Source organism: Epargyreus clarus, unplaced genomic scaffold, assembly GCF_041222505.1.
Source record: "Epargyreus clarus isolate Ecla_fem2 unplaced genomic scaffold, WU_Ecla_fem_2.2 ptg000015l, whole genome shotgun sequence".
Classification (NCBI taxonomy): Eukaryota; Metazoa; Arthropoda; class Insecta; order Lepidoptera; family Hesperiidae; genus Epargyreus; species Epargyreus clarus.
In genome coordinates, this window is record NW_027332223.1 from 11,478,257 (window position 1) to 11,506,216 (window position 27,960).

The 27,960-nt window shown below is 35.9% G+C and overlaps 2 protein-coding genes across 2 annotated transcripts; one reads left to right on the top strand and one right to left on the bottom strand.

Annotated features, from left to right (window-relative positions):
* Positions 1-146: 146 nt before the first annotated feature.
* Positions 147-5,392, top strand: Tango6 (transport and golgi organization 6). Its single transcript, XM_073080763.1, has 6 exons — positions 147-260; positions 347-2,337; positions 2,641-2,860; positions 3,299-3,450; positions 3,708-4,030; positions 5,160-5,392. The coding sequence occupies exons 1-5, from the start codon at positions 209-211 to the stop codon at positions 4,020-4,022; spliced, it is 2,730 nt and encodes a 909-aa protein (XP_072936864.1). The 5' UTR covers positions 147-208; the 3' UTR covers positions 4,023-4,030; positions 5,160-5,392.
* On the bottom strand, positions 4,653-27,959 carry LOC140748068 (uncharacterized). Its single transcript, XM_073080765.1, has 6 exons — positions 27,725-27,959; positions 10,223-10,377; positions 7,396-7,627; positions 6,545-6,809; positions 5,832-6,031; positions 4,653-5,360 (listed from the first exon to the last, which is right to left on the bottom strand). Exons 1-6 carry the CDS (start codon positions 27,810-27,812, stop codon positions 5,098-5,100), a joined length of 1,203 nt encoding a protein of 400 aa, XP_072936866.1. The 5' UTR covers positions 27,813-27,959; the 3' UTR covers positions 4,653-5,097.
* Position 27,960: the final 1 nt, after the last annotated feature.

Genomic DNA, 27,960 nt, shown 5'->3' on the forward strand with positions numbered 1-27,960 from the left:
GTAATATCGAGTTTTGTTGTTCTTCATATAATCATATTCAAGTATTTAGAAGTAGCAATAAATCGAAGGAAATATATTACTCGTTTATCGGAGAAAATTATAAAAAAACATATTTGACCTCAACTGAAGACGTTCAACGTTTTGTTTAATAAAATAATAACCTACAAAACGACGAGAATTTATTGTGTATTTTACATGATAATTAATTATGGCGAAAATTGACCAAATATTTAAACGTATCGAGAAAGTTATAGACGTGGGTATGTGTTCTTTCTTCCCCAACATTATATAAATCTGATTTAATCGCTTTTGAAACTACCTATTTATAACTTTTTCACTTTTTCAGATCATGAATCAAAATTTATACACAAATGCTTAAAACCCGATACGGAAGACAATAAGAATGATTCAATTACAAATACATTTACATTATTAAAGGAGTTTCTGGAAAGTATCTTTAGAGAAATCGATGAATTGTCTAATGAAATCAAAAGTGATCCAACAATACTTATAAGCGTTAAAAATCAAAAATTGTTACGAAAATGTTTTCAATTGATCGTGTCCTTTGGGACATCTCAGTGCCTTATTCCTGGACTAGGCATATGTTTAACAAAGAGATGCATTTCAACAAACCGTCTCCAACAAATAACGTTAAATGACGAGCAAAAGTATGATATCTTAGTAACCTGCACTGACTTCTTCACTAGATGTTATGAAGTGCCTGTTCTTAAGAGTATTCTCACAACATTCCATCTCTGTGACTATTTGGCCTCATTAATACAGTTATCTTTTGCGCCCTTAAAAAAACCCGGAACCTATACCAACTTTACAATGACTGAGGAAATGTACCAAAAGCTGAATGCGGACAAAAAAACATATTTACAGATATATGAAAAACTAGTAGTTAATTGTTTTCAGCCGATGCTAATGAAAGAACTATTAGTTCTACAAAATGTCACAGATCAGACAACACCTGCTTTTGTTAAACGGGTAATTGCTAAAGAGCTGAGTCGTCGCCTCATTGCCCCGGGAGGACTACTCAGCCTGATAAGATGCTTTATAGAGAACTATGACGGAGATACTGGCCATGACTGGAAGAAAATTGATATGATTTGCAAAATAGTTGCCACAAAACATGGTAACTTGGAAGAAAGTGATTATCTCTATAATATCACTGGCCAACTAAAGCAGATCTTAACTATAAACAATGTACAATATTTGGCGACAGCTATAACATGTATTTTGTATTTAGCTGAAAAATATCCTGACTCACTATGTGTAAGAAATTTGAAGACAGACATAGTACAGTGTCTAGATTCAGACCTGCTATTAACCAAATCAAACTTACCGGGAACCATTATTCTAACAGCACAGGAAGTAGAACACAAGATTAACATACTACACTGTACATTATGTGTTATTAAATTTGAATGGGATGCAACAATTTTGGCATCAAACTTGTATGTTCTCTACTTACTAGGAATAAAGTGTACTAAAGAGGAACTTAAAACAAAAATAAAAGATATTATTTTGAAATGCTTAGAGTTGGTAGATCAAAAACAAATGGTGGCAGTTGTAAAATGTCTTTTATATGGTAATACATCCTCACCACATATTTCTATAGAGGCATATGAAGCAGGGCTTGCAGTAAAATGTGTCTCTGAATATGAGTATCCAAAAGCGAAAGCAACATTACAATTAATAGAATTATTTAATGCAACTACAAATAATGATGTTATACAGAAATTATTTAGTTCATGCTTAGAATTGTTTATATATTTGGATGCAGACAGCAAAAGAAGTGCTAATGAAAAATTGTTTTCATTAGAAGATAATGTAGATTTTATAAGTGACTATGAAGAAAATCAATGTTATATATTACAGTTGCTAACAGAAATTACATCATCTCCCAATGCTGTTATGGCACTCAAGAAAAATCCAATGATTGTTATAAACTTTGTGGAGAATTTACTTCTGAGGAATGTCAATACAAGCGAAGAATATGTTACTATTGCTTTGGTACTCCTAAATACAATATTGTCAAATATAAACAGGTCTCCAGATGTAGAGAAGAAATTACATAATTTAGTTCCAGCATTGCAGGAAATAGTAAAAGATAATACAAGCTACAATGCTCTTCTTTGCAAAGACATCCTTTCTTTCATCTCATCTGAATATCCGAAGCAAGTTGACAGTGCATATGCAAAAGCACTGTCTGATGTGTATGATAATTTGCTCCCTGTAAGGGCTCATGGGATTATGGAACTAACCAAACTGATAGATGCCAATGATCCAGAGACCATATCAAAAAGACATTATGTTTTTTGCTTATTACAGGTACATTTTTCATACTATATTATATTATTCAGTCCCTATTACTCTTAATAAGTAAATTTATGTTATCAAATTTTTTACTGCCATCCACATAAATGTATTTTTGATATAAACTAAAATATATATACTTTATGTTTGCCTACACCTTGATTCTTGTGCACTTTTTGTAATATTTATGGATTACATTAAATAAAATCCTGTCCTTCACATATTACAATAAATGGCAATAATGCCGTCTGTTGCATTGATTCTGATAATAAAATTACGATTATAATTCTCTAATATAATTTTTATTATAATTTTCAGGAACAACTAAAAGATTCCGACTCTTACATATACTTGTCTGCTATCAATGGAATAGCATCCCTCGCTACTCATTGTACAGAAGACGTGTTGATGGTCCTATGCAGAGAGTTCCTACAAATATCCAGAAAGCATGACATCCAAACAAATCAAAGTGAAAATAGTGTAGCAGAGCTAAGAATGAAAGTTGGTGATATTATAGTAAAAGTTACTAAAAGACTTGGTAAGTTAAAATTAGACCACTTTTATTGCTTTATGAAGCATACATGAATATACATTTCGCACAAACATACATATATGTAATCAAATTTTATAAAAATAACTATAAAATTTAAACCTCATTTAAACTACCTAGGAATTGGTTTCTTCACCAACTATAGAAAGATTAGACCACCTGCCCACTTCAGTATGAAGGAGTGAGCTTTGCATCTATCTACTATTTAAAGATTCCAACTACTAGAGGATTACCAACTTATTTTACATTATCATGATCTTTGAAGTACAATACAAATACAATATTCCAACTACACTTTTCTTGCTTACAACTCATTAATTCTACAAATCTACCTGAATGCTTACTTTTATCAGGACACTAATACACTATTTTATTTATTTTACTAACAATATCATGAAGAAATTATTCATTAGAATGAATTTGCAGGAGAAATGGCTATAATGCACAAAGCAACCCTTCTCAATACAATGCTATGTGCGTGCAGAGATAACGACCCCTATATCAGAACATCAGCATTATCAAATCTAGCTGAAATCGCATTGGTTTTACATTACAAAATGGGCACAATTATTTATGAAGTAAGTTTGGTTGTATTTTTTTTTACCAAAAAATTATGGTTTCTTCACTGGCAACATTTTGTTTTTCCTAAAAGAGTGAAATTTTATTCAGGCGTCTTTGTGTTGCTGTTCTCTCCACAGATTATTTACTTTACTTTTTTTTTAAAATAACTACCAAAAAATATATTTGATATATTTAATCTATATAATTATTTTCTATTTGAATTTATATTTTTGCTTCAAAAAAAATTATTCGTTCATGTTTTCGTTTCCTACAGGTTTTGCTATGCATATGGAGTATAATAGAAACAGACAAAGCTATAGATTGTCGGAGAGCCGCAGTCATGGTCATATCAAGTTTATTGAAGGGCTTGGGCAGAAATACATTGATTGAACTTAAAGAAAACCTACTACCTATATACAGAACACTAAATAAACTCTACAAAGATGAAAACGAAGACTCGGTAGTCAGACTACACTCCCAAATAGCCCTGGAAGAATTGAACAGTATTGTCAATCAATTTTTATTTTCTGAAGTCTCAATGGATAGAAAGTTTGTTCTCAACGAGCCTAAGGATATAGTCTTTAAATAAAACAGTAGGTAAGTATGTTTTTAAAGTCTTTATTACCACTCAGTACTAAAACTAATATAAAATACTTATAATAAATACAAAACTTAACTAATTTATAACTATCTTTGTATGGCATTTGTGTCTTCAAGTGAATGCTGAATACTGGCCACATGTTTAAAATATGATGATTTATGATACAAAAAAAATAAGTGACATTACACACACGAAATAAATAGGTACCATAGATAATTAAATTTATTATTTAATCTGGGTCATATATTTTTTGATAATTATTTACAAGAAGCTTCCTTGTGTGGTTTTATAAGTTTTACATAGAAACCCTGAATATTGTCATGGTAATCCCTATAAAAGCCACTGTACTTACGTTAAATTCCCATTGAAATCAGTTCAGTCATTTTCAATATTAACTTAGAAAATGTATTATTTTTAAATCATGACAGATATTTTTAATTTTAATTATATTTGTTAATTTTTAAACTTATATCACATGTGACAAGTTAGTGTAAATAAAACGTGCAATTAAACTACGTTGCATTTTATTATTAACCAATTTGAGTTCATTTACATGTACAGACATAGAGCGTGTCGGACACGTATCGTGGCTGACAAATAGTATTTTCCTACGTATTAACGTATTAACATCCATAACACAGTCGCATACCCGGGTCATGTACATATGTCAAATATTGTATAAAAAATACATACAACCGCATACATAACCTCCTCCTTTTTGAAGTCGGTTTAAAAAAAATCCGACCACATTTCTGTGTGTATGATGGTTTCGGAAACAGTAATTTGTTGTCTACTTTATAAACGACTTCAATTTTCCCAGGTAGAAAGTTTTTAGTTTTTACATTAATTCAATAAAATTACGATATTAAAAGTGAAACTTTTGTTATTTGTCAATAAAAAAATATAATCGTTAAAATTGTCCACTTCTTAGGTAGTGTTTACAACTTGGCAACATTATAATGGCCAGTGGCGCCCCCACCACACGCACAGATAATTTTGTCGGAAAAAATTGTTTGTCACGACCCGTGTCTGGCACGTTGTATGCCTGTAGATACAAACGGATTTAGGCTTCAGAAGTATTGTCCCCGTCAGTCGACTTCTTTACAGTACCTTCATCTTTTTCAGACAAAGTAATGGAGTACACGGAGCTTTGGTCAGAAAATCTATCCCTATTTCGTCTGTTGAAAAAGCCACTGCGTGATAGTGTGGTTGCGATGGATATATTGTCTTTGTCTGATTGTGGCACCATTTTCCATATTAACAAAGCGATGCCACCGAACGCGGCAACCACGAGGAACATTACCAGCAATATTTCGCCAAACATACCTGAAATAAATAATAACATTAAGGAAATACAAGCACGTGTTTTCATTCGAAATTCTTTAGTAATAACATAACATAATTATAAAGATATTAAGTTGAATGTGCCTGAACGCAAACACATACTACACGATTCGGTGTTGCCAACTCGGTTAATTGTTTTCCTAAAAAGATGGCTATTTAATCGCTTTATGCACCCATGGCTAATATGCATCAATATGCACATAATAAGATTAAGTGTTCTATGTTTGCATAGTATTCCTAGAATATAGAAAATAGCATCTCTATTCTACATATAGATATCTAATTTATTCATTTATATATGATACGTCTGCCTGAAATGATAAAAATCTGGTATAGTATCTTTTATAACTGACAGTGACACTGAGTAACTGCTGTACGGCAGAATTATAAGGTTTTCATAGCTGTTACGTATGTGATACACAGATATTAGACATATTTACTATATTAACTTACTTTGGCTTGATTCTTCTTTTAGTGCCTCTAGCCTAGCGGGTTTCAGATCATTGCTGTCTAGTTCCTGATCATCGTAAGGTTCAACGTAGCCGATATGGGATTTCGTGTCCAGCAGAACATCACCAGGATTGGCTTTTGGCAAATTAATACCAGCTCTCACGGTCAACGTCTCTGGCTTGTAGGTGCAAAGGACCAAAAATCTGAAACAATAATAATATTAGAAAAATACAATCAATACAAGAGCATTGCACTAAATAGGAAATTAAGGATTTATTTCATACTTCTGTCATCAAAATTTGTTAATATCAGTGAGTTTCCAATTTCTTAGAAAGTGAAATTTAAATTTTTTAAACGTATTTAAAAACATAAAAAGTAGGCTTTGGTTACCAATTACCTATTTATTCTTTGTCATTCCTGTTGTTGGATGAGCGTAAATGCTGACTAAATTACACATGAGCAATAATGTGAGATAACCTCCTACAAGATAGTCCTCAGAAGTGGCAACGCATCTGTGCCCGACAACAGGTAGAATCTCTGTTCTATATGCGAGTTTATTACAGAGGTCGATGACCGGCATTGACTAGGTACTTACCATCAGCTGAACTACATGCTCGTTTGCTATTTAAATATTATAACGAAAAGGACGTCGTAAAAGCTTATTTCACTACGTCTTCCAGAAATTGCCCTCATAACCCTGCATAAATTATACTTACCGTCGTGTACTATGAGTCAATATAGGAAGATTTTCTTGCACAATGACATAGGTCGCTACAGTGGTGTCGTTGACTTCAGAACCGCATTCATCGTGATGAATTCGCAGAATGTAAGCATCTTGCGCACTATTAGGATTTCCCTGTATCGAGCACCGCTCTGGCCCGCCATCCGCGGCCTCCACGGCTATTCTACCGCCGAAAAATGGACCTGTAGACACTTCTACCTCGCTTGCGTGAGGGAGACATTGAGTGGCACGGGCTGAAACTGAAATAAACCAATAAGAAACAAACCCAAGTTTGATATAACATATGATGTGTATGGTCAGGCTCTTCAAGCCAATAGTGTGAAGTCAGAAGCGTTATCTACCATCACGATCAACCCATTATTGTCCCACTTCTGGGCGGGTCTCCTCTCAAATGAGAAGGATTAGGTCATAGTCCACCGTGCTGGCCAAGTGCGAATTGGTAGACTTCACATACCTTTGATAACTTCTTTTTTTAAAAGGTTTTATCTCAGGTTTACAGGTTTCCTCGCGATATTTTCCTTCACCGTTTAAGCAAGGGACAATTAATTTCTAATACGCACATAACTTTGAAAAATCAGAGGCCTGGGATTTGAACCTCGGACCCCTCGATCAAGAGGCCGAGTTTCTTAACCACTAGGCTATCACGACTTTTTTGCATACACTGCACTGCGTGCACCAAAGCGTAGTTTCATTCATATTTGATTTTGAAGCTACTCATACATCTTGGTTTCGCTACCTTTTGAAAAAGTAGAATTAATACTATCTATTTGCTATCTCTAATATGAAAATACTAATTTAAAGAAATGACTAGTCACCCAAACATACATCCTTTAGTAGGCACGATGATAATCTTGGAGCCGATGGAGTGTGGATCAGCGAGGTCACGTGCGTCGCGTCTGAAAGGCCTGACTTCGAAGGAGTATGTAGTGGCCATACGCAGACCCGTGATATATGTACTGTAGATGCGACCACGACGAACGCCAACTGTTGGCTTTGTTGTTGGAGACTCAGTGCCCATAATCCTCGCAGATCTTTCTTCTTCGGAATTGTCTACTACCTGGAAACCAATACATACAAGATTAACTAAGAAGTTACTATTTAAATGCTAGAGGAGTTTTACTTAAAAAGTACAGTTAAACTTTAATGTTCATAACTTTGTTGTGATGAAATAAATATTTAATTCTTCTTAAAAAACGCAGTCATTCATTAAATACGGTGGCAAATTCTTAAACAAGTTTAGTGAGGAATGAGTGAGGATTAAAGAATGTTTACATAGTACGCTCCTAATTTCAGAATTCAGACCATAATTATTGCGGTAATTGAAATAGTTAAGTATAGTCCCCGCCAAACTGCTAGTCCGCTCTGAAGTTGTTGCGACAGGTGTAGTCATACAATTTGCTAGGGCGACGCGATTCATTTCTATATTCAGAGCGGACTAGCAGTTTTACGCGGACTATATCTGTCTAAGTAGGTACCTATCTAAGTATGCAGGTATCTCTATCTAATATCAAAAATCGTAAGTAGCTTCACTGTTAGAAAAGTGATTTATTGTTGTAAAAATGACGCAACTAAATAAAGTACTTAACAGCATATTTTGCTGACATTACATTCTAGTGCATTGTGGTATCGTTAGATAATGGCTGCGGCATGGCGGCATGTCGCCTTTCACGGAGTGCTGTCACGTTACGGTCACGGTTTGACGCGCAAAGAGCGCCATTATCCGTTGTTTGAGTACCAAGTGGCAACTGTTAACCTGGAGTTAAACTCGGCCTTAGGGCTCGTACACAAAACTGCGATGCGACGTCGCATCGTAAAAATCTGCGAGCTCCCTCGACGCATCGCAAAAACTTGCGAATTAATTCGCATCGCGCATTCCTGCGATGTTTCGTCACACTTATTGACGCCATTTTTAGTTCGTTCTGAGACAGCGTGTGGGGAAGATGCACAGACCTGTATTTGTTGGGTGGGAAGACGTATACTTAAATGTAAAAAATGAAAAAGTACGACGTTGACTTTTCATATTACTGATTGAGGAACGGGACTCTTTGGGAAACTAAATATAAAATAAATGATATAGGTATGATAAATGGCATATCTCCTAAGCAAAAAGAAAAGTGCACACTTCTTTTTAGGATCCATGTCACGACCTAATTTTCAAAATACGTTCCGTACGGTTGACGGTTATCGGAAGAATGGTCACCCTGGGAGACGCTATGCCGCACGATATCGCATCGCAGCAATTCGTGTTGCAATTTTCTGCGTTGCGAATTTTCGTTTTTTTTTTTTTTTTTTTTTTTTTTTTTTTTTTATTATAGAAGTAGCAGACGAGCATGCGGTCCACCTGATGGTAAGTGGCTACTGCCGCCCATGGACATCTGTAATCAACCCCAGATAGGATTAGATATTCCTACCTGAGGTCAGCCACAGATGCGCTGCTACCCCTGAGGACTAAGCTGGAACGCCTCGGAAAAGTTTGTCTCCCTTACCACACCCTTCAAACCGGAACACAGCAGTGCCTAACACTGCTGTTATTAGGTAGAAATAGGTGTGGCGGTGGTGCCGCCGGAGTCGAACCACAAAGGGTTCTACCACCTTCGACGCGTCGCATCGCAGTTTTGTGTACGAGCCCTTTACATTAGTGCTATTTCACGCTAAATCCACATTTCGTCACAGCTAATATGTAACAATGAAAGTATGTTCTCGACCTTCTTTGTAGAACCCATTTCTTCTTAATTTTAATACACCGTAGACAGTCGAAGATAGATTCTATCAACGTGTCTACTATCGCTTTCAGATGAAGGATTGAAAGAAAGGACTTTCTATTTGGGACATTATCGTAGTATGATCGCTTTTAGCCCATTATGTTAGATATCTAATATTCTTTATTCTGTGCACGATTAGGCGTTGTTGATTTCTCGCCAATTTCAGTTTCACTGTGTATATCGTACGTTTTCTAGTTACATTTAAAACACATTAGTGTTTCTCAACAGTAAAAGTTTCTATCTTTTACAATAGAGAAATTAAAACAGCTTTGTACGTTACTCGTGTCCATGTCTTCTGACTACTAATGGGGTCTCCCTTCTCCATTAATGACAATTATAAAGAATTAGCATCCTACTAAATGGTATCCTATGTCAGAGCGCTTATTACAAACTTAATTTAGACATTATCGAAGTGGTGGACTAAAGTCGTCGGAGGCCCAGAAATGTTGAATGAGTCCTCCAGTTTAAAAAGCTGATAAAGTTTGATATTCTCCGACAAATAAGTATTTCAGTAATGGTTTGATTCCGACGTCGTTATTTTTTGCTGATTTATGCACATTTCACAGATTGTTTGATTCTGACGACCATTTTTACCTAATAATATATTACGTACACACATATTCTTCTATGCGAACATTTCAAATATTGCTTTTTAGTTCGAGAGCCCCCAAGACCGGGGGCCCGAGCGGACCGCCCCTAAATTAGACCGCCAGAGCATTATCGATGATAACTACTTTCTTATGCCAAGATTTTCATTATGTACTTACATGAACGCTATCTCTACTAATAGAACAGCACATGTAGCTTTAATTTAATAATAGTAAGTATAATGTGCATAAAATTTAGATATTTACTATATTACTACTGCTATTTGGTTGGTATTGGTTTACCTTTGTCCTACATCGATACTGTCCCCAGGCTTGTAGCTCGCAGTAGTGTACTTGAAATCCCAGTATCTTTTTGGGATCGTCCTCATCAGCCCTGCCGTACTCCCAGCGCAGTCTGACATCCCGAAAATCTGGTTCACCAATCAGGTGTAGCACTTCTGTAAAGGGATTCATAATTAGTAAGTAAAAAGTTATAGAAGTAGAAACATTTTTTTGTTGGTCACTTAAATCGACTGGCCCATACATAATATGTAATAGTGTCTTAAGAGTTTTAATGTTATAGATTAATTTGAAACTATGAAAAGTGGTTGTACTTTCAGGAGGTAAATACAGTGACCAGAGTACTGGAGATTATTCTCATAGCAATAGCGGCATAGCTTAGATATGATTTTCGGTAAACACTAATCAGAATTTTTTCCCATTGCCATTTTGAAACGTACCAGAAGTGGGACGGTAAATTGTTTATTATCGTTGTATGATCGTAGATAGTATAGTTTCATTCATGATATTCCGCTCTATTCTGATAAAAAATGGCTCACAACAATTGACAGTTTCAACAATGTAGACAAATAAAAATAACAAAGCAATAGAGTCGATACAGTATTAAAAAGTCCAATCTTCGCTTTCTAAGAAATTATTTGCAATTTTTCTTTAGACGTGTAAGATGCGCTTGGTTGCGTCAACTAGGCAATGATCCGCGTGTACCATTAACCCAATGACTTGTTCACTGAGCCGTCTTATAATAGCTAGTGTTGGATGACCGCCGTAATAGGATCTCGCGAGCTCGTTTGCTAAATCTGGAGAAATTAACGTATTCGGTGTCTAAATTGTTAGTAGCTTCCTTTATACATATATATACATATAATAGTTAGGGATGATTTTTTGGAAAATGTATATACAAAATATATCGTGTGCACAGGAAGGCAAATGGTATCAAGTGACTTCCCAAGTTCGAAAACATCGAAATGTAGGGTGTTTAATATTTTTGGAAACTTTAAGTGTAAAGTCATAATACTATTTATTATACGTCATATCACTATTTATTACTATTCATATTACTATTACACATACATAGTCACTTATATATATGTATGTATATATATATACTGTGGAGGTTTTGGAATTATTTAAAAATTACTAATTGCAGTTGGATTCAAATTTTTCATTGGGGATACCTCTTATATGTACGTATGGAAAATTAATTTATTTATTACTATGAAAGGTGGTTAAAAACGACTTTGTTCGACTATAGAGGTACCACCGCAACACCTATTTCTGTCTAATAACAAAGATATCAACCACTGTTGTGTTTTGTTTTGCTTTGCGGCCTGCCAACTAACGCCCATGAATGATTAATCTCAACCAATTTTTGGCTACAAATATTTGATATTTGGAAATTAGGTAGTTTAAATCTTTGATAGGCAAAAATTGGCTAAGGTTGATTATTGCAAAAATATTATTATTATTATAAAGGACTAATTCAGGAATGGCAACGCTTCTGTGGTAGGCCTCATGCAGAACTCTAATCCTATCTAAGGTGTTCATCGATATTCGTGAGTGGCAATTTCCACGTATCTACCATTAGGACTGTGCAAGTTTGCTTCTTATACGCATTGACGACCCGCGTGGCGGATCGGTCACCATGCCGGTCTGACGCGCAGAGGGTCCCGGGTTCGATTCCCGGCCAGACAGATTTCTAAATGATGAATTTAGACTTCTGTTTCTGGGTCTGGGTGTTTGTGTATTTGTCTATGTGTGTGTCCATAGCACCCACGATAGAGGAAATCCTAGTGTGGGGTTGTGAGTGTAGAAAGCGTAGAAGGCGTTATATAGAAGAAAAAAACCAGCTTGCCTGCCTATAAGTTCATAAGTACCTAATTACACAAATATAGAGCGATGGGCCAGTCAGATTTGCAAAAAGCGGGGCACGCCTGATGCCCGTAGGCATTCGCGCTCGATCAGCCCTCCACAACACGTACATGTATACTTATAATACCACTAGCTCGTAATGAGAAAATTATCTATGTAGGACGATGAGGTATTCCACTCCTAGTCGCATTATTTACCGCTTTCTTACTGCTACTCTATCGCCTATATTGAACTTTAATAGTTATCATAACGTTCGCTATTAGAAACCTTAATGTGCCTAAGTCTTTTTATTCTAGCAATATAATAACGACGCTCAAAGTACCTTTAAATGGTAATACTGAACACAGATGGATACAACAAATACACACTATTTTTTCATGATCGAATCATCCTACAAACTTTTGATAAGTATTTACTTAAGTTAAAACGTTAACAACAAGTGTATGTACACGTGTTATTAACGTTTGAAAATAATTTAAGTATTGTGATTAAAATTGTTTGATTTGATTCTAAATGTGGAGAATGTGGAGATTTGGATCCCGTCAGATGAGTAAGTATCTACCTGTCTTTCTACTCTAAATAGCTAGGATACTTAACTACTTACCCGCTAATTTGCATATAAGCAAAACATCAAACAACTTTTTGGCTTTATCTTAACTTTGATGACTTGTTTAAGTTTTACATAAAGTGATAAACATACGTTACGATTATAACATAAATACATCAATACCTCAAAGATAAGATATAAAACGTGTTTATAAACAAAATATATCGTTGCCTGCCGTTTCTGAGATACTGTCTCATTGACAAGTAGGTGCAACATTGCAAATGGTAGATTAGATGATTAGACTACTATTTCACGCAATCGCAATGATGTTGGATGTTTATCAGAGTTGGTATACAAGATATATTCTTCAAGTAAGCGTAGATGGCTAAATTGTACACTATAAGGATTAGCAAAAATACTGAAAGGTCACAAGGTCGATTTTGATGAAAACTAAAATTACATCATTATAGTCTGATTCATAATTAGGTGTCCAATTCACTATCCAGGAATCAAATGATAAATGACGAGCGAAAGAAAAAAGCTTATTTTTAAGAAATTCGCTGAAGTACCTACTTTGTTGTTGCTGTCGCATGCTTTAGTGTAGGTACTGTAATTCATATTTAGATGTATAGGTACTCGACGACCCAATGAGCAAATGATTCGAGTCTGGTAGTGTGACGGATGCGCAGACATGACCTGCCGACTCAACCATAACGGCTATTGTGGACGTTTTGCGTTTACGATCCTATGAAATATAATTCAGTCGAGGTGAACTTAAATTTTATACCGTATTTTAGTAAAAAAAATAGCTGATTAAACAGCTTAAATTGCTAACTGAGGCGAGTTATGCCATTTACGTTTTAAGAAGACAATCATGCTCAATAGTAACATTGGAAGATAGTATTGAGTTCCTAGCTACTTAATGTATCAAATTTAATGCTATCAAAAATATGGAGACAATTATTATCAAACAGAAATTGAAAAGTATCGGGCGTTAGACCGCAGCCTTTTTAAAGGCTGCGGTCTTTTAAAGCTCAAAAAGCTTTATAGGTTATTTATAGGATTAGAAGAAGCTCAAAAAGCTTTATAGGTATTTATTCAAGCTTGCGGCATTGCAACGAAATTCAAATAAAGATTTTATATTTATAACTGTTGAACTCTCGCTTCTCGCTTGACATTTCACAACACTATTTAATTATAGTGTAACGAGATTAACTCGCATACATCCCTATTGTGGCGCACACAAATCGTTCTGCAAACAAAGACCGCTTCCTGTACACTTATGAGGCCATCTGATGCTGCCAGAGCGTTGCCACCAATGCGATAATATGACGATAACGATGAAAGCCGGTTAATATTTATTATCACACGAATAGTACAATTTTACAAACCCGCTAGTAGGTATATACTAACTTTGTCCCTGTAGTTCCGGGACTAGAATAGGGCTACGGTATCTAAAAAGGGGCTTCCGGGGTTGCGGACGGCAACGGTGGGAGCTCGAACCATCCAGTAAGCGACCCCGGCGGTGTGTGTGATCGCATACCATCGTGAACACCAGATGGTGTGGGAGGAGCGAAAACTGCTTTCCCAGGGCAGAGCCCGAGCATCGCGCTTGGAGGGCTCCGGTTGTGTTCCGTCGGAGATCCCGGAGTTCTCCAACAAGCGTTGAGGACGGCCACGGGGAGGTCTTAGTGCGGTAAAAATCCCACATCCGGCGTCACTCCCACGTCGTCGTGTACCTTTTGAAGGTTTCCCCTTCGTTAAGAAAAAAAAAGGTATATACTAGCCCGTTAGCAATATGATTACAATCAAAGTTAACCAATTTTTGCCTAAGTATCAACTTCAAAATAAGCCAATTTTTGCCTACCTTAATTACGCAATATAAAACTTTGGTAGAAAAAACAAATGTATCGAATAATTAGCTCGTCTTTCTTAATTCTAAAATAAATTGTCCATCACTCTATGATAGACATTCGAATCAAAAGAAATGGCTAATAGAGTCATTAACTCATTATGAAGTCAATGTGTTGTGTTGAGCGTTTGCGATAATGTTAGAAATTATCAGTTTTTGTACCCTCTGCCTCAAGGTGTAATAAAGACCTAATAATTATGTGGAAAGTATTGCACATTAAGGTTAAACTCGTAATTATGGCAGTCCTAGAAATATTCAATTGATGTTGATGTGGCTACAACTCAATTGACACTGTTTAAGTAGTTTATTCTATTAATCTTAATGTGCGAGCTATGCGCAGATCACAACAGATATAAACATGTATAAAACGACCCAATAAATATTCGTTATTAAAAAGTAAAGTAACATTACATGGAAGTAGCATTATTATGGAATTTATTTATTTCAATATGTACCTACGACTCTACATTTTTCATCGACGCTGCAAAAGTACCTACTTATTTTGTAGCTAGGTCAATAAAGCAGTCTTTTCCTGTCTAAAAATAACCCAAATAATATCATCCGTTGAAAGAAACTCCAATAAGACTTGTTTACGTTTATTCACTAACGATCACTTTCAGAAAATTCTTCACAAACACTAAGTAGTGCATAAAATACGCTATAATGTGTAAATCGGAACGTCGACATCAACACATTCAAAAGGTAGCGAACCGATGTAAATCCAAATCGCATTGTTAGTTGGCCGTGCGTGTATAATCACCGTTTTTACTGCATTCAATTAAAAATTGACCCACTGTCGACGCACCGACAAGAGAACAAAACGGCCATTCTTTGGCGCTCGTAGGGATGTTGATTTTTTCCGAAAAAGATCGATTCTTGAATCAATTCGACTCGAGGTGTAATGAATTGATTCACAAAAATCGAGACCCAAAGGATCGATTCTCCAAAAATCGTTCTTCGATCTTTTTAGCTAAGAAAGGGCGTAGACAGCGGATGAAAGATCGATTCACTGTATCGATAATCGATATATTACTGGCGATCGATTAATATAAACGATTGTTTCTAAAAGATCGATACTTCGATTAACCGATCTCAGATCGCCATCCCTAGGCGCTCGTCTCTCCGAACATGACAAATCCAAAATCTTTGTCGGAACTTCGGTAGGAACGAAATTTTGAACGCTCAAAATAGTATCACGGGTAGCCTCATTTTTAATAGAACACTTAAGGTAATTTACTTATGTTAAGTGGGACTTACTAATTGAATTTAGTTCTAATTTGTTTATTAATGTAATAACAGTTTTTTATATTGAATGTAGAGTATAGAATAAATGTTAATAAGAACGTGTAATATATTACGTAAAGAACCCTTTTTGTTTAGTAACTGTTATCTCTTGAAAATTCGGATAAATTAAAAAAAGCAATGAATTAAAATGTTGGTAACAAAACCTAACCAACCCGTTTTGAAAAAGAGTTGAGTATGTATGAGTAGGGAAAGTAACACACACACATGTTAGTAACTGCAAAAAATTAAATGACCCTATAATAATAGAAGAGATTAGAATACAGAAAAAGAAGAAAAGTAAATACAATGAGTAATCATAACGTTTACTTAATCATGACTCCAATCCAATTTAAATTGACCTGACTTCGAAATGTACGTGTATACGAACATAACAATCTTTCGATGATACCCGAAGATTTTTTGGGTATTTATCTGAAACGAATTGAAGAGCTCATTCAGGTTTAACCAAGTACCGATCATAAAAACGCAGCCAAGTAAAGAGCTCACGGCTCGGAAAAAAGGTTAGCGGTGCAGACAAGAAGTAAAGTAGGTAATGTTTTTGAACATAACGTTGTAAGTGGTGATAAGTTGATAGTTATCTTGAGAAATACAAAGTTGTCCACAAATTGCGGACAGTTGCGCAATATACAAAATTTAACGGTTAAAAGTACATTATGGTTTATGTAATGTACTAGGAGTTGATGCGTGCAACCTGGCTTAAGTGGTACTGTAAACAAAGTAGTAGATACTTACCCATAAGCAACACATTACAAAGGTTAAATAGCTACCTTTAAATCTATCAGAAGGGAGATCTGTCACATAAGATTCAACGTAAAATTAACAAGCTGTAATCACAAATTAGTTATAATTAAAATAAAGTAAAGTAAAGTTGATATATTTTAAAAACAGTTACAATTATGCAACTGAGTCCATAGTCTCAATATAAAATTAGAGGCACTTACCTACTATGGAGATACCTTACTTAACAATAGATTAATAGTTAGGCTTTAATAAAATTATGCTGCAACAAAATATATTATGTATATTTTTATTGATAAATTATTATTCATTAACACCTACGGTATACACTATACTTATTTTATTAATAACTAAAGCATAACAAGTTATCTGTAATAAGTGTAACATTAATAAAATTACACACCAGTCCACATTACAAATTCAAATTGATTAGTCCACATCGGATACGCATAAATAATATCAAAACTTTTTAATACGGTTAAAATTCGGTACGCTTTTAAGACCTCGATGACTCAGAAATCTACATTTAAATGGGTGAGATGTTTTTGGAAGGCAATTTAGCGTGGGTAGAGACCATACACGAAAATGGCAAATTGCAAATAAGGCTGCGGGGCCGTTATCGATCGTGTGTCGATAGTTCGATACACGGACGCGATGTGATGCAAGTTTGCGACAAACAAAATTTTTACTAAGACTTTTCCTACTTTCTTCGGCGAATAAATGAGATGTTTGAAATGACCCTTGGTAGCTGCTGAGTTGTATAGACGACAAAAGAGAAAAGTACATCGATAAAAATACTTCTAGCGTATAATATGGTTCTATGAGTATGCTTAGTAAATACAATAGAAAAAATATAGGTAACGCAAAAAAGATGCCTCAGACATCGATAACATATAAAAGACAAAGAATTCTAAAACCGAGAAGGTTCTAATTAAAACTCAGTTTAAGTATGTTATCTAACAATGTATGAAGTGGCTAGCTAAAGGTGCGAAGTGTTCATCACAGATTGACCTAAACGGTTCTCGGTGGAAGGTCCGGTCAGCGACCCGCGATCAGGACTACAGTCCCACCCGTCGACCTACTTCGTGGCCTTACCATGTTACGTTGCATAGTGCACCTACCTATCTATTCGTATGGTAAATTGCATGCAACTGCTATGCGCAGTAAACAGCCAAGATATTCCACGTTCTACGAGTTTAATTGACGCATTACCAAGTTGGTATCGAACGTCATTATTTATGTCGACACGATAATAGTAAAAGTAATGATCCATTCATACGATATTGAACAACAAGTTATAGTATAGGAATATATACATAGCTTATTGGTGTTATTTCTGTGTTAGTATCGAAATATCGATGTTTTCCTCGTGTACTTTCTTATACGAACCACATAATGAGATTCTATACCTACTTAATATTCAGAAAGTTAATTTAGTTTGATAAACCCGGAACGGACGAGTTATGATCGCTCGTCATAACTATCTCCTAATGAATTGACGTCCACCACGCAAATACAATTATCAACTAATTAAAGCGACGTCTAGTCGGACGTGCTTAGTGAAAGCAAAGTTTCACACGTGGCCCATTTTAACGGGGCTCGCAACGAGAGCAAAACCGAAGTGACTATTTCGGCGCGATAGTGCGCGTTCAAACCAAATGTATTGTCAGCCGCTGGCTGTGAGCAGGGTAAGATGATTTTATGGTAAGATACAGAACACACGGAGCGTTTTCCGCTACCGCACACGAACGCGGAACCGCAACCCGCGTAGAAATATAAAAATGTTGATAAATTACAGTTGCAGTTTTGACGACACGATTTATTTTCATTGCGGCACGACAGTCTGCTATCTGCGGTGCAATGTTAGGCAAAATATGTTGATCTCTTTTTGCCCTACAGTTAGGTAACCACGGCGGCCTTCTAAATACGAAAAACGATGGCCTCTCGTAAATTGTAAAGAAAGAAGAATCTCAATAATCTCAAAGAAAGAGTTCTCATCTGTGATCTTCAGTATGAACATGAAATTTTATGCTTACAATACTACGCATAGCGTAATGGACTACATAAATCGTACTGGCGTACTATCGAGCCGGTGTGAACAAAATTTTAATATGAATGGAAACAGACAACCGCGTAAAGCTCTCTCAGAGTTATCTAACAATACGTTTGGTCTGAACGAACACTCGGCACAACGAGAGCAAAATCAAAACTAAACTGTCCAGCCCAAGTTTCGGTGCGACATTTAAGTTTCACTCATTACCTCATTGAACGGTGTAAGTCCAGTGCCAATTTTATGGCAAGTGAAGTTATGCCTCCAACAAGTGCCAGCGGCAATGACGGTTCACTGTAATCTGCGTTTTGCTACATCGATCCGCCTTTAGCAGTACGTTCCTACTGAAAAATAACATTGAAATAAAACTAACAATTTTGTATAGGTCTGTTTGTCAAGTTATCAATTAATTACACAATAATTAAATAAGTGAAATAAAAATTTATACTATCATTTTATTGTCCTACGGATGATTACTTATTTACGGGTTGATGACAATTTACCTATAACAATTAAAGGACTTTATTTAGGTAAACTTGACTAAAAGCACAAGGAATATAATAAAATGCTTAATAGCTACTGTTACTGTAAATGTCTGTGGTAAATGTATACAACTTCAGAACTACGTATAGTCCGATTCATAATTAGGTGTCCAAAATGTAAACAAAGGTGTTGACCTATCAAGAAAATATGTGTCAAATGGCAGTTTCTTATTTTTGACAATATTAAATTAATACATCGATAATAAAATAATAATCTAAATAAATTAAAATCAATTCACATTTTCCAATATTTATATTAATTCAATTTCATTCCATACAGTAATAATAATAAAAAACAAGATTTATGAGAGAAAATTAAATTGTGATAATGGTCACACAATCGGCATCCAACACATTTTTTGTGCCGCCATTTTTAAGTTTCGTAGTTGATATTATTCATTTTTGTGGTCGTGATCGAACTCGATTTTTTTCTAGTTTTCTTAGCGCGTTTTTTTTAATTGTGTGCAGTTATAAAAATTTTGCTTTATGTTGAATTTTGTGAAATTTTTCGTTTATTGTTAATTTGTTAAGGTTTACAATACCTGTAATCAAATTTTGACAATGACATTTCTTTGTTTACATTTTGGACACCTAATTATGAATCAGACTATAGTTATAATTATGATTGAGTTTATTTAAAGCTGGGATCGGAGTCTCGGATTGGATTTCACACCAAGATCGGATAAAGTTAACAATATTGTGGTAAGGACGTTATTAGAGCGGCGTCGGTCAACGGTAGGGTTGCCAACCATATTGTGTATTGTGCTATATTTAGGATTAATGTACTATTTACTGTTTTAATAGGTACAATAATTAATTAATTGAATCGTATTTTAATATATTTATTAATTAAATAAAGCTTACATACTTCATCATTAAAGTATTCTATTAAAAAACCTTAACAGATGAAGGTAAAAGATTCTAGAAGAATTATATAAAATATTATTAGTATACCTAACATTATACCATTTATAACTTATTTAGCGTTGTAAATACACAATATTAGTTTTCTTGCATAAGTTTGGACATGTCCTATTAAATAGTGTATTTTACTGTATTTCCATTATACTACATTCAAAAAATATGCTAAAAAAGTTCGCAAGTGACAACCCTAGATTGCGGGTCAGCGCGAACCGCGGGCTGTCCCGCACGCAACCGTTAGCGCATGCATAATGCCGACCGCGAACTGTTCCACTGACGTAATGACATGCATGCGCACTATGGCTTGTAGACTACACCGCACTGTCATTTGTTTAAAAAAAATAAGTTCACGCACGATTCGAGCGATCCGACGAAAAGTTGTACGCCTAACCGCGCATTTTCTTCGGTGATTGTCTATGGTAAAAACATTACGCTTTGCAATGCTGAAATAATATAAGTAAAAATGAAATGAAAGTTTACCAGCATTCAGCCAGTGGCCGAAATCATATCATCATTCAAAATTTAAGGAATATTTTTTTAGGTATTTGCCAAAAAAAATGAACACTAAGGCTGACCACACATTTTCAACTGTCGCATAGCTTGTCCCTATAATTTCGGGACCAGAATAGGGCTACGGTATCCCCTGCCTGTCGTAAGAGGCGACTAAAAGGGGGCTTCCGGGGTTGCGGGCGGCAAGAGTGGGTAGCTCGAACCGCCCGGTAAGCGACCCCGGGAAGGGCGGCGGTATGTGTGGTCGCATACCGTCGTACGCACCAGACGGTGTGGCGAGCGTCAAGTTCACCTGGGCAGAGCTCGACGGGGCAACGCGTTAAGAGAACTTCGGTTGCGTTCCTTTAGAGATCCCGGAGCCCTCTACGCAGCGCCGAGGACGGCCACCGGGGGGTTTTAGTGCGGTAAAAATCCCACATAACCCTGCGTCGCTCCCACGGCGCCGGGTACCTTTTGAAGAAGGTTTCCCCCTCGTAAACAAAAAAAAAAGGCTATCTTATAGCCATCTGAAAATTCGCTAATTAATATCAGACGGAAAATAACGGACATTGTTTAAAAAAAGAGCTGGAGCTTACCTCAGCCAACAAATTAGTTTGTCAATTCAGCGATAATGCTGCTAGTATCTTGGGTACACTTCCACGGGCCAGCGTCTTGGCTCATTTTTTAGTGAGATTGTTTTTTTTAATGTGAATAAAAATATATAAGAGATACTGAAGATATATGATTTTGTCTCTCACGGCCTATGTCTGGAAACTACTAGTCTTTATAAACAGTCTGCCTTTATATATCAACGGGACCTATATGTCATTTTCAAGAATCTTATTATAGAATAGCAACTGTATCTCAATCAACATTAAGCGACTAAAAAATAGAGGGCAACTGAAGTCGGTAAGGAAAAAGTGTAAGCTCTTGTAGAACGCATTATAATAGCAGAGCCCTTATATGTAGAGGCCTAACGATAGCTCGACTTAGCGATCATGTCGTTTTTGCGGCCACCATCGGTTATGGGTAATCCATCATAATGCAAGTGGTAGATCATTACCTCCAGTTTCCAACTGTATCTAGGAATACCAGGTTATACATAACTTCTGTTTTTAGATAACATTTATGATATATGTTATTTACAACTGTAAGGAATGTTTTTGCTTTACCGGTTCCGGGTTCGATTCCCAGCCAGCGTAATGAGATTTAGATATATTTTCTGTATCTAGGCTTATCCACGGCATAGGGACTAGAAGTTGCATTGAGTGTCAACTTGCGTCTCTTTCGTAAATAAATAGTCTAATAAGTACACTTTACCAACAGCATTGTATTAATATGAAAATGCCTATTCCATGAAATAATGGAAGCGAAACATATATCATTCGAAAGGTTCCATAGATGTGCACAAAAAAAATCGGGTATGGGTATGGCGTAGGTTGTCGTTATGGCAGGAGAAAAAAAAACAATTGAGTTTTTCGAGAACTATCGTGTTCACATACGGACAAGCCAAATAACGTCACCATTTCTTAACAACTTTGAATGCGTCCTAAAATTCATTTACAATCTATTCTTTAAAATATTCTCGTGATATTCGTTTTATTTTTAGATAGCAAAACTGGAGTCGATAAAACCTTGAAAAATCGTATTTTTGGGAGTAGGTATAAATGTTTTCTCCCTACAAAACGTTAGAACCAAAACAAATGACGCCATGAAGACCGAATCCGAATATTCGCTTCACTTTGGCCAACATCAAATCATGAGCATTATTTGCTAACTGTCATTATTGACCTGCGGAATACATTACACATTGTACATACCTACGTTGTCCATACCGCCGTGTACTACATACAATACGTTTGCTTTAACTGTTTTGTTTACGTGACAAGTTTTATTATTACACAATCTAAAGTTACTGTATAAGTCTTTACTAGCTATTCGCTACTATTGTTCCCATAAGCTGAGATCTAAGAATATAAGATTGGTCGGATTTCAAGGTGATCCCGTGTTTCAACCCCGAAGGCAGAACTACCAGCTATTGCTGGCTATTTTTTTCATACCATACCAATCATACCTGAAGTCGACCGCAGATGCGTCGCTACCCCTGAATACTAAGCTGGAACGCCTCGAAAATATGTCTCCCTTGCCACACCCTTCAAACTATAACACATCAGAACTTAATACTGCTGTTATTAGGTAGATATAGGTGTGGCGGTGGTGTCGCCGGAGTCGAACCACAAAGGAATCTACCACCTTTGACAATGTTGAACAGTGTTAAACGCTTCTGGTTTGGTGTGGTAAGGCACGTAAATGAGGCATGTCAACATAGTTCCCAGGAGTCGCAACACATCTATGGCTGACCACAGCTAGACGTCCAATCTTATCTGTGGTTGATTATAGATATCCATTTGCGGCAGACGCCACTTACCCTCAGATGAATTACTTTCTAGTTTGCTACTTTGATGTATAAGAAAACCTAAGAAATTAAGGTAGAGCTCTATCTTTGCCTTTTTTCTCTTTACTAAACTAAACGCCGCGATATCTATTACTGTTTATAAACAAAATTAGTAATTTTAAGACCCTTTTACTTCGTCTTTAGAAGTTGTTTTTGATTAAAAACTAATCATGTTTTAATTTTAATCACGAACACGGTTGTTATAAGGCAGAAAAAGACGCTTTCTACACACACTAAGATTCCCCATGTCGTGGATAAGTACAAAAACGAATACACAAACACCCAACGCCAGAACACAGATGTAAATTCATCATTCAGATGACTGTCTGACCGGGGATCGAACCCGGAACCGTTGCGCGTTAGACCGATATGACGACCGCTCCGCCAAGCGGGTCATCAAGAAAATAGTCACGGTGTAGTCGAACTACATAATGTTAGTTCTTATAGGCCTCTTCCTACACGATTGTCGTTTCGTTTGCAACCGTAAACAGGGGAGACATTTGTTATATATTGGCCTTAAAGACCATAACGAAAATGTTAGGTATTCGCCTTAAACAGAATTATCTGGAAGACACCCGTTAGGTATTCGCCTTAAGCAAAATTATCTGGAAGACACCCGATCCTGTGTCGGCGCCATGCTGTGGGAAAGCTGACTCCGCACCTACGCCGCTACCACATAGTCCCGAACGTGGGGATACACTCTGGGCGCTACCATCGCCCCAGCAAGGTCTTAGCCTTCACCATTTTAGGTTAGATAGTTGTAATTTAGTTCGGATTTAATTAAAACGTCAAGTTCGGTTTTAATTAAATACATATGTACTAAGTAATTTCGGTCTTTCTGTATCCTGGTTGCTGGATGCAAAACATAACTCATTTATCTGACTAATGGATCTGTTACGTGTTAGTGTGTTATGCCAACATTATACAGTAAATATGCATGCAACAAATAAAACATACATGTGTGTCACGTGTCCCAGATATATGTACGGGTAGCACGATTTGAATCATACCATAAACGCTTTTTAAGTAAAACTGGATTTCAAAACTGTAACTGACTTTATTTTTTTCAAAGAATTATTAATTTTCAAATATAAGTGTGATAAGGGAGACATACTTTTCCGAGGCGTTCCAGCTTAGTTCTCAGGCGGCGCAAGTGTGGCTAACCTCAGGTAGAAATATCTAATCCTATCTGGGGTTGATTACAGATGTCCATGGGCGGCAGTAGCCGCTTACCAACAGAGGATTGGATGCTCATCTGCTACTCTTAAAATATATAAAAAACTAATACATTAGCAAAGTACCTATTTGATCTTTGTCAAGAGCTAAGTCGCGTAAGGTATGACATATCACTAAAAAAATTTCGAAAGCGACAAAAACGTTTAACGGTGAATAAAGGAACAACAAAATCTATTTCCTGGTATACCTCAACAACGCGGGTTAAACGACGAAACTAATCTAGTAACGAGCCAAAACGTGTGATAACATCTCCAGCACGAACTTGACAATCAATATTTGAGGCAAATAGTACCGTACAGATGCAGTCAATTGGCCGACGCAATTAATTTGATGAAGATTTTCCGAGGCGATAAGCGGTGATAGCGTAGCGGTAGAGCTGCGTCTCTCGGTAGGTCCTAGGTTCGAATCTCAGATAAGCATCTGTTTTTTGAAATTTATGTGTGCATTACAAATTTATTTACACTTGCTATAATGGTCAAGGAACAACGTGAGGAATTCCACACAATTAAAAAAGTTATAAAATATCTACCCTTCAAAGATGCGCCGCTACCTTTGAGGCCCAAGCTGGAACGCCTCGTAAAAGTATGGTTTCCTTACCCCTCAAACGAGAAGACAACAGCGCTTAACACTGTTGTTATTAGAAATAGGTGTGGCGGTGGTGCCGCCAAGTCGAATCACAAAGGGTTCTTCCACCTTCTACCTATTCGCACTTTGCCATTGTGGTGCACTTATAACACAAATCCCTCACTCTGACACGAGACCCGTTCCCAGCAGTGGGACAGTAATAGATCGACGACGCTGTAACCGCGATCTATGACACAGATAAACAGAGATTAACGTTTCCTGCCTGCCTTAATAATCGTAATAAACTTCGCGGTGACTGAAGTTCTAAATGCCATTACAGTTGTTCAAACCACCCTTGCAAGACGCCTTAACGGGTTTTTCATGATAATAAGTACGAATAGACAGTTTTATTTAAGTAAAACCGAGAATATCCATAAATTAAATAAAAAATAATAATAAAAACGGCGTTCATTCTTTTACAATAAGTAAATTACTTAGCTTTTAATCTATTTATTTACATGATATTGTAATATTATATTTTTTTAATTATAATTCAAGAAATTCAATTAAGAATTGACTGAATGATTTAGAGCAAAATAAATATTTGGATACAGTGACTGTTAAACCCAAAATAATGGTTTTTGAGCTGCTTAGAAAAATATCCCTCGATAAAAGTTAAAAATTCAGTACGGAGAGACACACGGATGGAACCGCGTTAGGAAACTTGTAATAAAAGCAGTTTAAATGCTTTTGTTTTTCTTTTGATGGCTCATAGCTCTTTTATCGTGGTTGCCATGCTACACCGTTAGGATTATGATGTGGGAAAAGTGTGAAATATCATTAATTTGCAGTAAACGTGCATTGTTACGACATCGGATGTGTTACATAAAGACATGAGATGGCAGAATACCGTTATCTTTTGTGATAGGATATTATCCTACACATATTAGACACTCTGTTGGTAGGTAGGTATAGGTAGGTACAAGTTTTTCTACCATACCGATCATACTGAAAATAATTTTCTCTCATCATCATCTTTTTTTCTTTTGTTTGGCTATTGAAGATGTTTTAATGCTTTAACGATTATTGTGGAATTTTGATCAGTAGGCCTAGCTATAAGTTAAATCAAATCTCTGAGGTAATATCATCTCATAAAGAAGATGGACATATCACGCTAGTCAAGTATAATTAGAGTCTCACAACTCCTTGAAATTTCTTTTCAGAGAACTCTCGGGCATGTATGACTTCACACTGGTTTACTTCACCGTTAACCATGTAATAATGAGTTTCTGCTGGCATTTTACCTATGGATCCTCAATGTTAGAGCCTGAAGTTCTTTTATCTATTATTCTGCTGCTTCATAATACTTAACCACGCTGCCATCCTAAAACTCTACAAAACAAAAATATGTCTACTATAGTATCTACTACTTTATGTCTATTCGAAAAAGACAGGTCTGATATAGATGTCAGTACAATAAATTAACATGTGATAGGATACAAACCTTGATAATACGAAATAATACACTAACTTTAGACGCCTGTCTGGTAGAGCTTACGGTGAGCGATCGATTCATATCACACGAACATGCCAGATCGGCGCCAGCGCAGCTTTATCTCTCGGATCCAATTGGATTGACAGAACTTTAAATCGATCTTTTTTGGTGATCGTAATGATCAAAAAAGATATCGGTTCGTATGAACTGTAAATGTTTCTAAAATCCTAAGTGACATTTTCGTAGATATCGTAATGAGTGAGCAATGTTACTCAAAATCAGAATCTTAATTAAAAAGTACCTACCTACTTTGAAAAAAATCCTTTATTTCTTTAACTTAATTTATTGTCACACATACATCGTCATATTTCCGTCGGTTTATTATAAGCAATGTTTGTTAAGTTCTGACGGCAAAATGTTTACGACTATCTTATAATTCAAAATACATTTTTTGGATAATACTTACTTAAGTATTTTTTAACACTTATCGGGATACTATTAGGTTGGGTCCCTGATCCGACCGATCAAATATCACCGATCCCCGATCAAAATATGGTTAAGTTAATGACGTGTGACACAATATTTAAGTACCTAAATGTCTAAAATGCTAACTCTATGCTACTGTCTACTTCATAATGCACATTTTTGCTCACAACGCTTATGAGATAGGTAGAAAGCGCATTTGCTTCCTACCTCAATCCAAAACTCGTAACGAGCGAGGAAATACATATTTTTATTATAGGCCCTGGTCATGTAGACTGCATTTCCATTTTCTAGCCTTGCTAAGTACATGAATAATATAAAGAGTGCCTTACTTTACTCTATTTCTTAGGTCCCGCAATTCTGTACTATTTGACGCCGGGTCACGTTCTGCGGTTAACAATTTGACAATGATCGTGTTCTTAAAAAGCGTTTGTCATTTTCTGTTTGTTTATTTGCGGTGCGTTTAAAGAACTTTAATTTCATAAAACAATACGCATCCCAAATGCGGCTAACTGCACTCCACAAATAATTTTTATCCGAGAGATCTGACCCTAATCTATATCTTAAATCTCCGATATCTTTAAGTAACGGCAATCGAAGCCTATTTTGGTTGCGCAAACAAACTTTAAATTAGTAATCGTTTGTAAAAAGTATAAATTACTTAAAAAATAAATATTATAATTTAGGTATAATTATTTACTTAACATAGGTAGGTACTATTTTTTCCGAAGAATTGGTGGTTTGTATAGGTAAACTACAGCGCCAAATTATTTAAATTATTTACCCACTAAGTATTCGCATAATTTTAAACATGTGATACAGGAACTACATCACCCATAATTTTGTTTGTAATTATGTTTAGATGTACTCGGAAATAAATTACATTCAGTTGACCTTACCGTCATCCGCTTCAATTTCAGCGATCGGGGACACAAACGTTATTTGTAAAATAAGTCCAATAATAAATAAACTTGTTCCAGAATACATCGTAAAAATTAAATTAAATTAAAATCATTAACTTTTACACACGATTACTTTCGTTCGAAAAAAATAGGAGAATTTAAAAAAGGAATATAATTTCGCGCCCGATCGTAAGTTGTGCAATGCGCTACAGGCGTGCGCCAACACCGCGCGA

Excerpts from the sequence above, each read along its gene's own strand:
- Tango6 (XM_073080763.1), top strand. The coding sequence starts at position 209 with ATGGCGAAAATTGACCAAATATTTAAACGTATCGAGAAAGTTATAGAC. Across the intron at positions 2,861-3,298 it reads AAAAGTTACTAAAAGACTTG|GAGAAATGGCTATAATGCAC; the intron begins GTAAGTTAAAAT and ends ATGAATTTGCAG. Across the intron at positions 3,451-3,707 it reads TGGGCACAATTATTTATGAA|GTTTTGCTATGCATATGGAG; the intron begins GTAAGTTTGGTT and ends CGTTTCCTACAG.
- LOC140748068 (XM_073080765.1), bottom strand. The coding sequence starts at position 27,812 with ATGTATTCTGGAACAAGTTTATTTATTATTGGACTTATTTTACAAATA. Across the intron at positions 6,032-6,544 it reads TTGACTCATAGTACACGACG|ATTTTTGGTCCTTTGCACCT; the intron begins GTAAGTATAATT and ends TTATTGTTTCAG. Across the intron at positions 5,361-5,831 it reads AAAAGAAGAATCAAGCCAAA|GTATGTTTGGCGAAATATTG; the intron begins GTAAGTTAATAT and ends TATTTATTTCAG.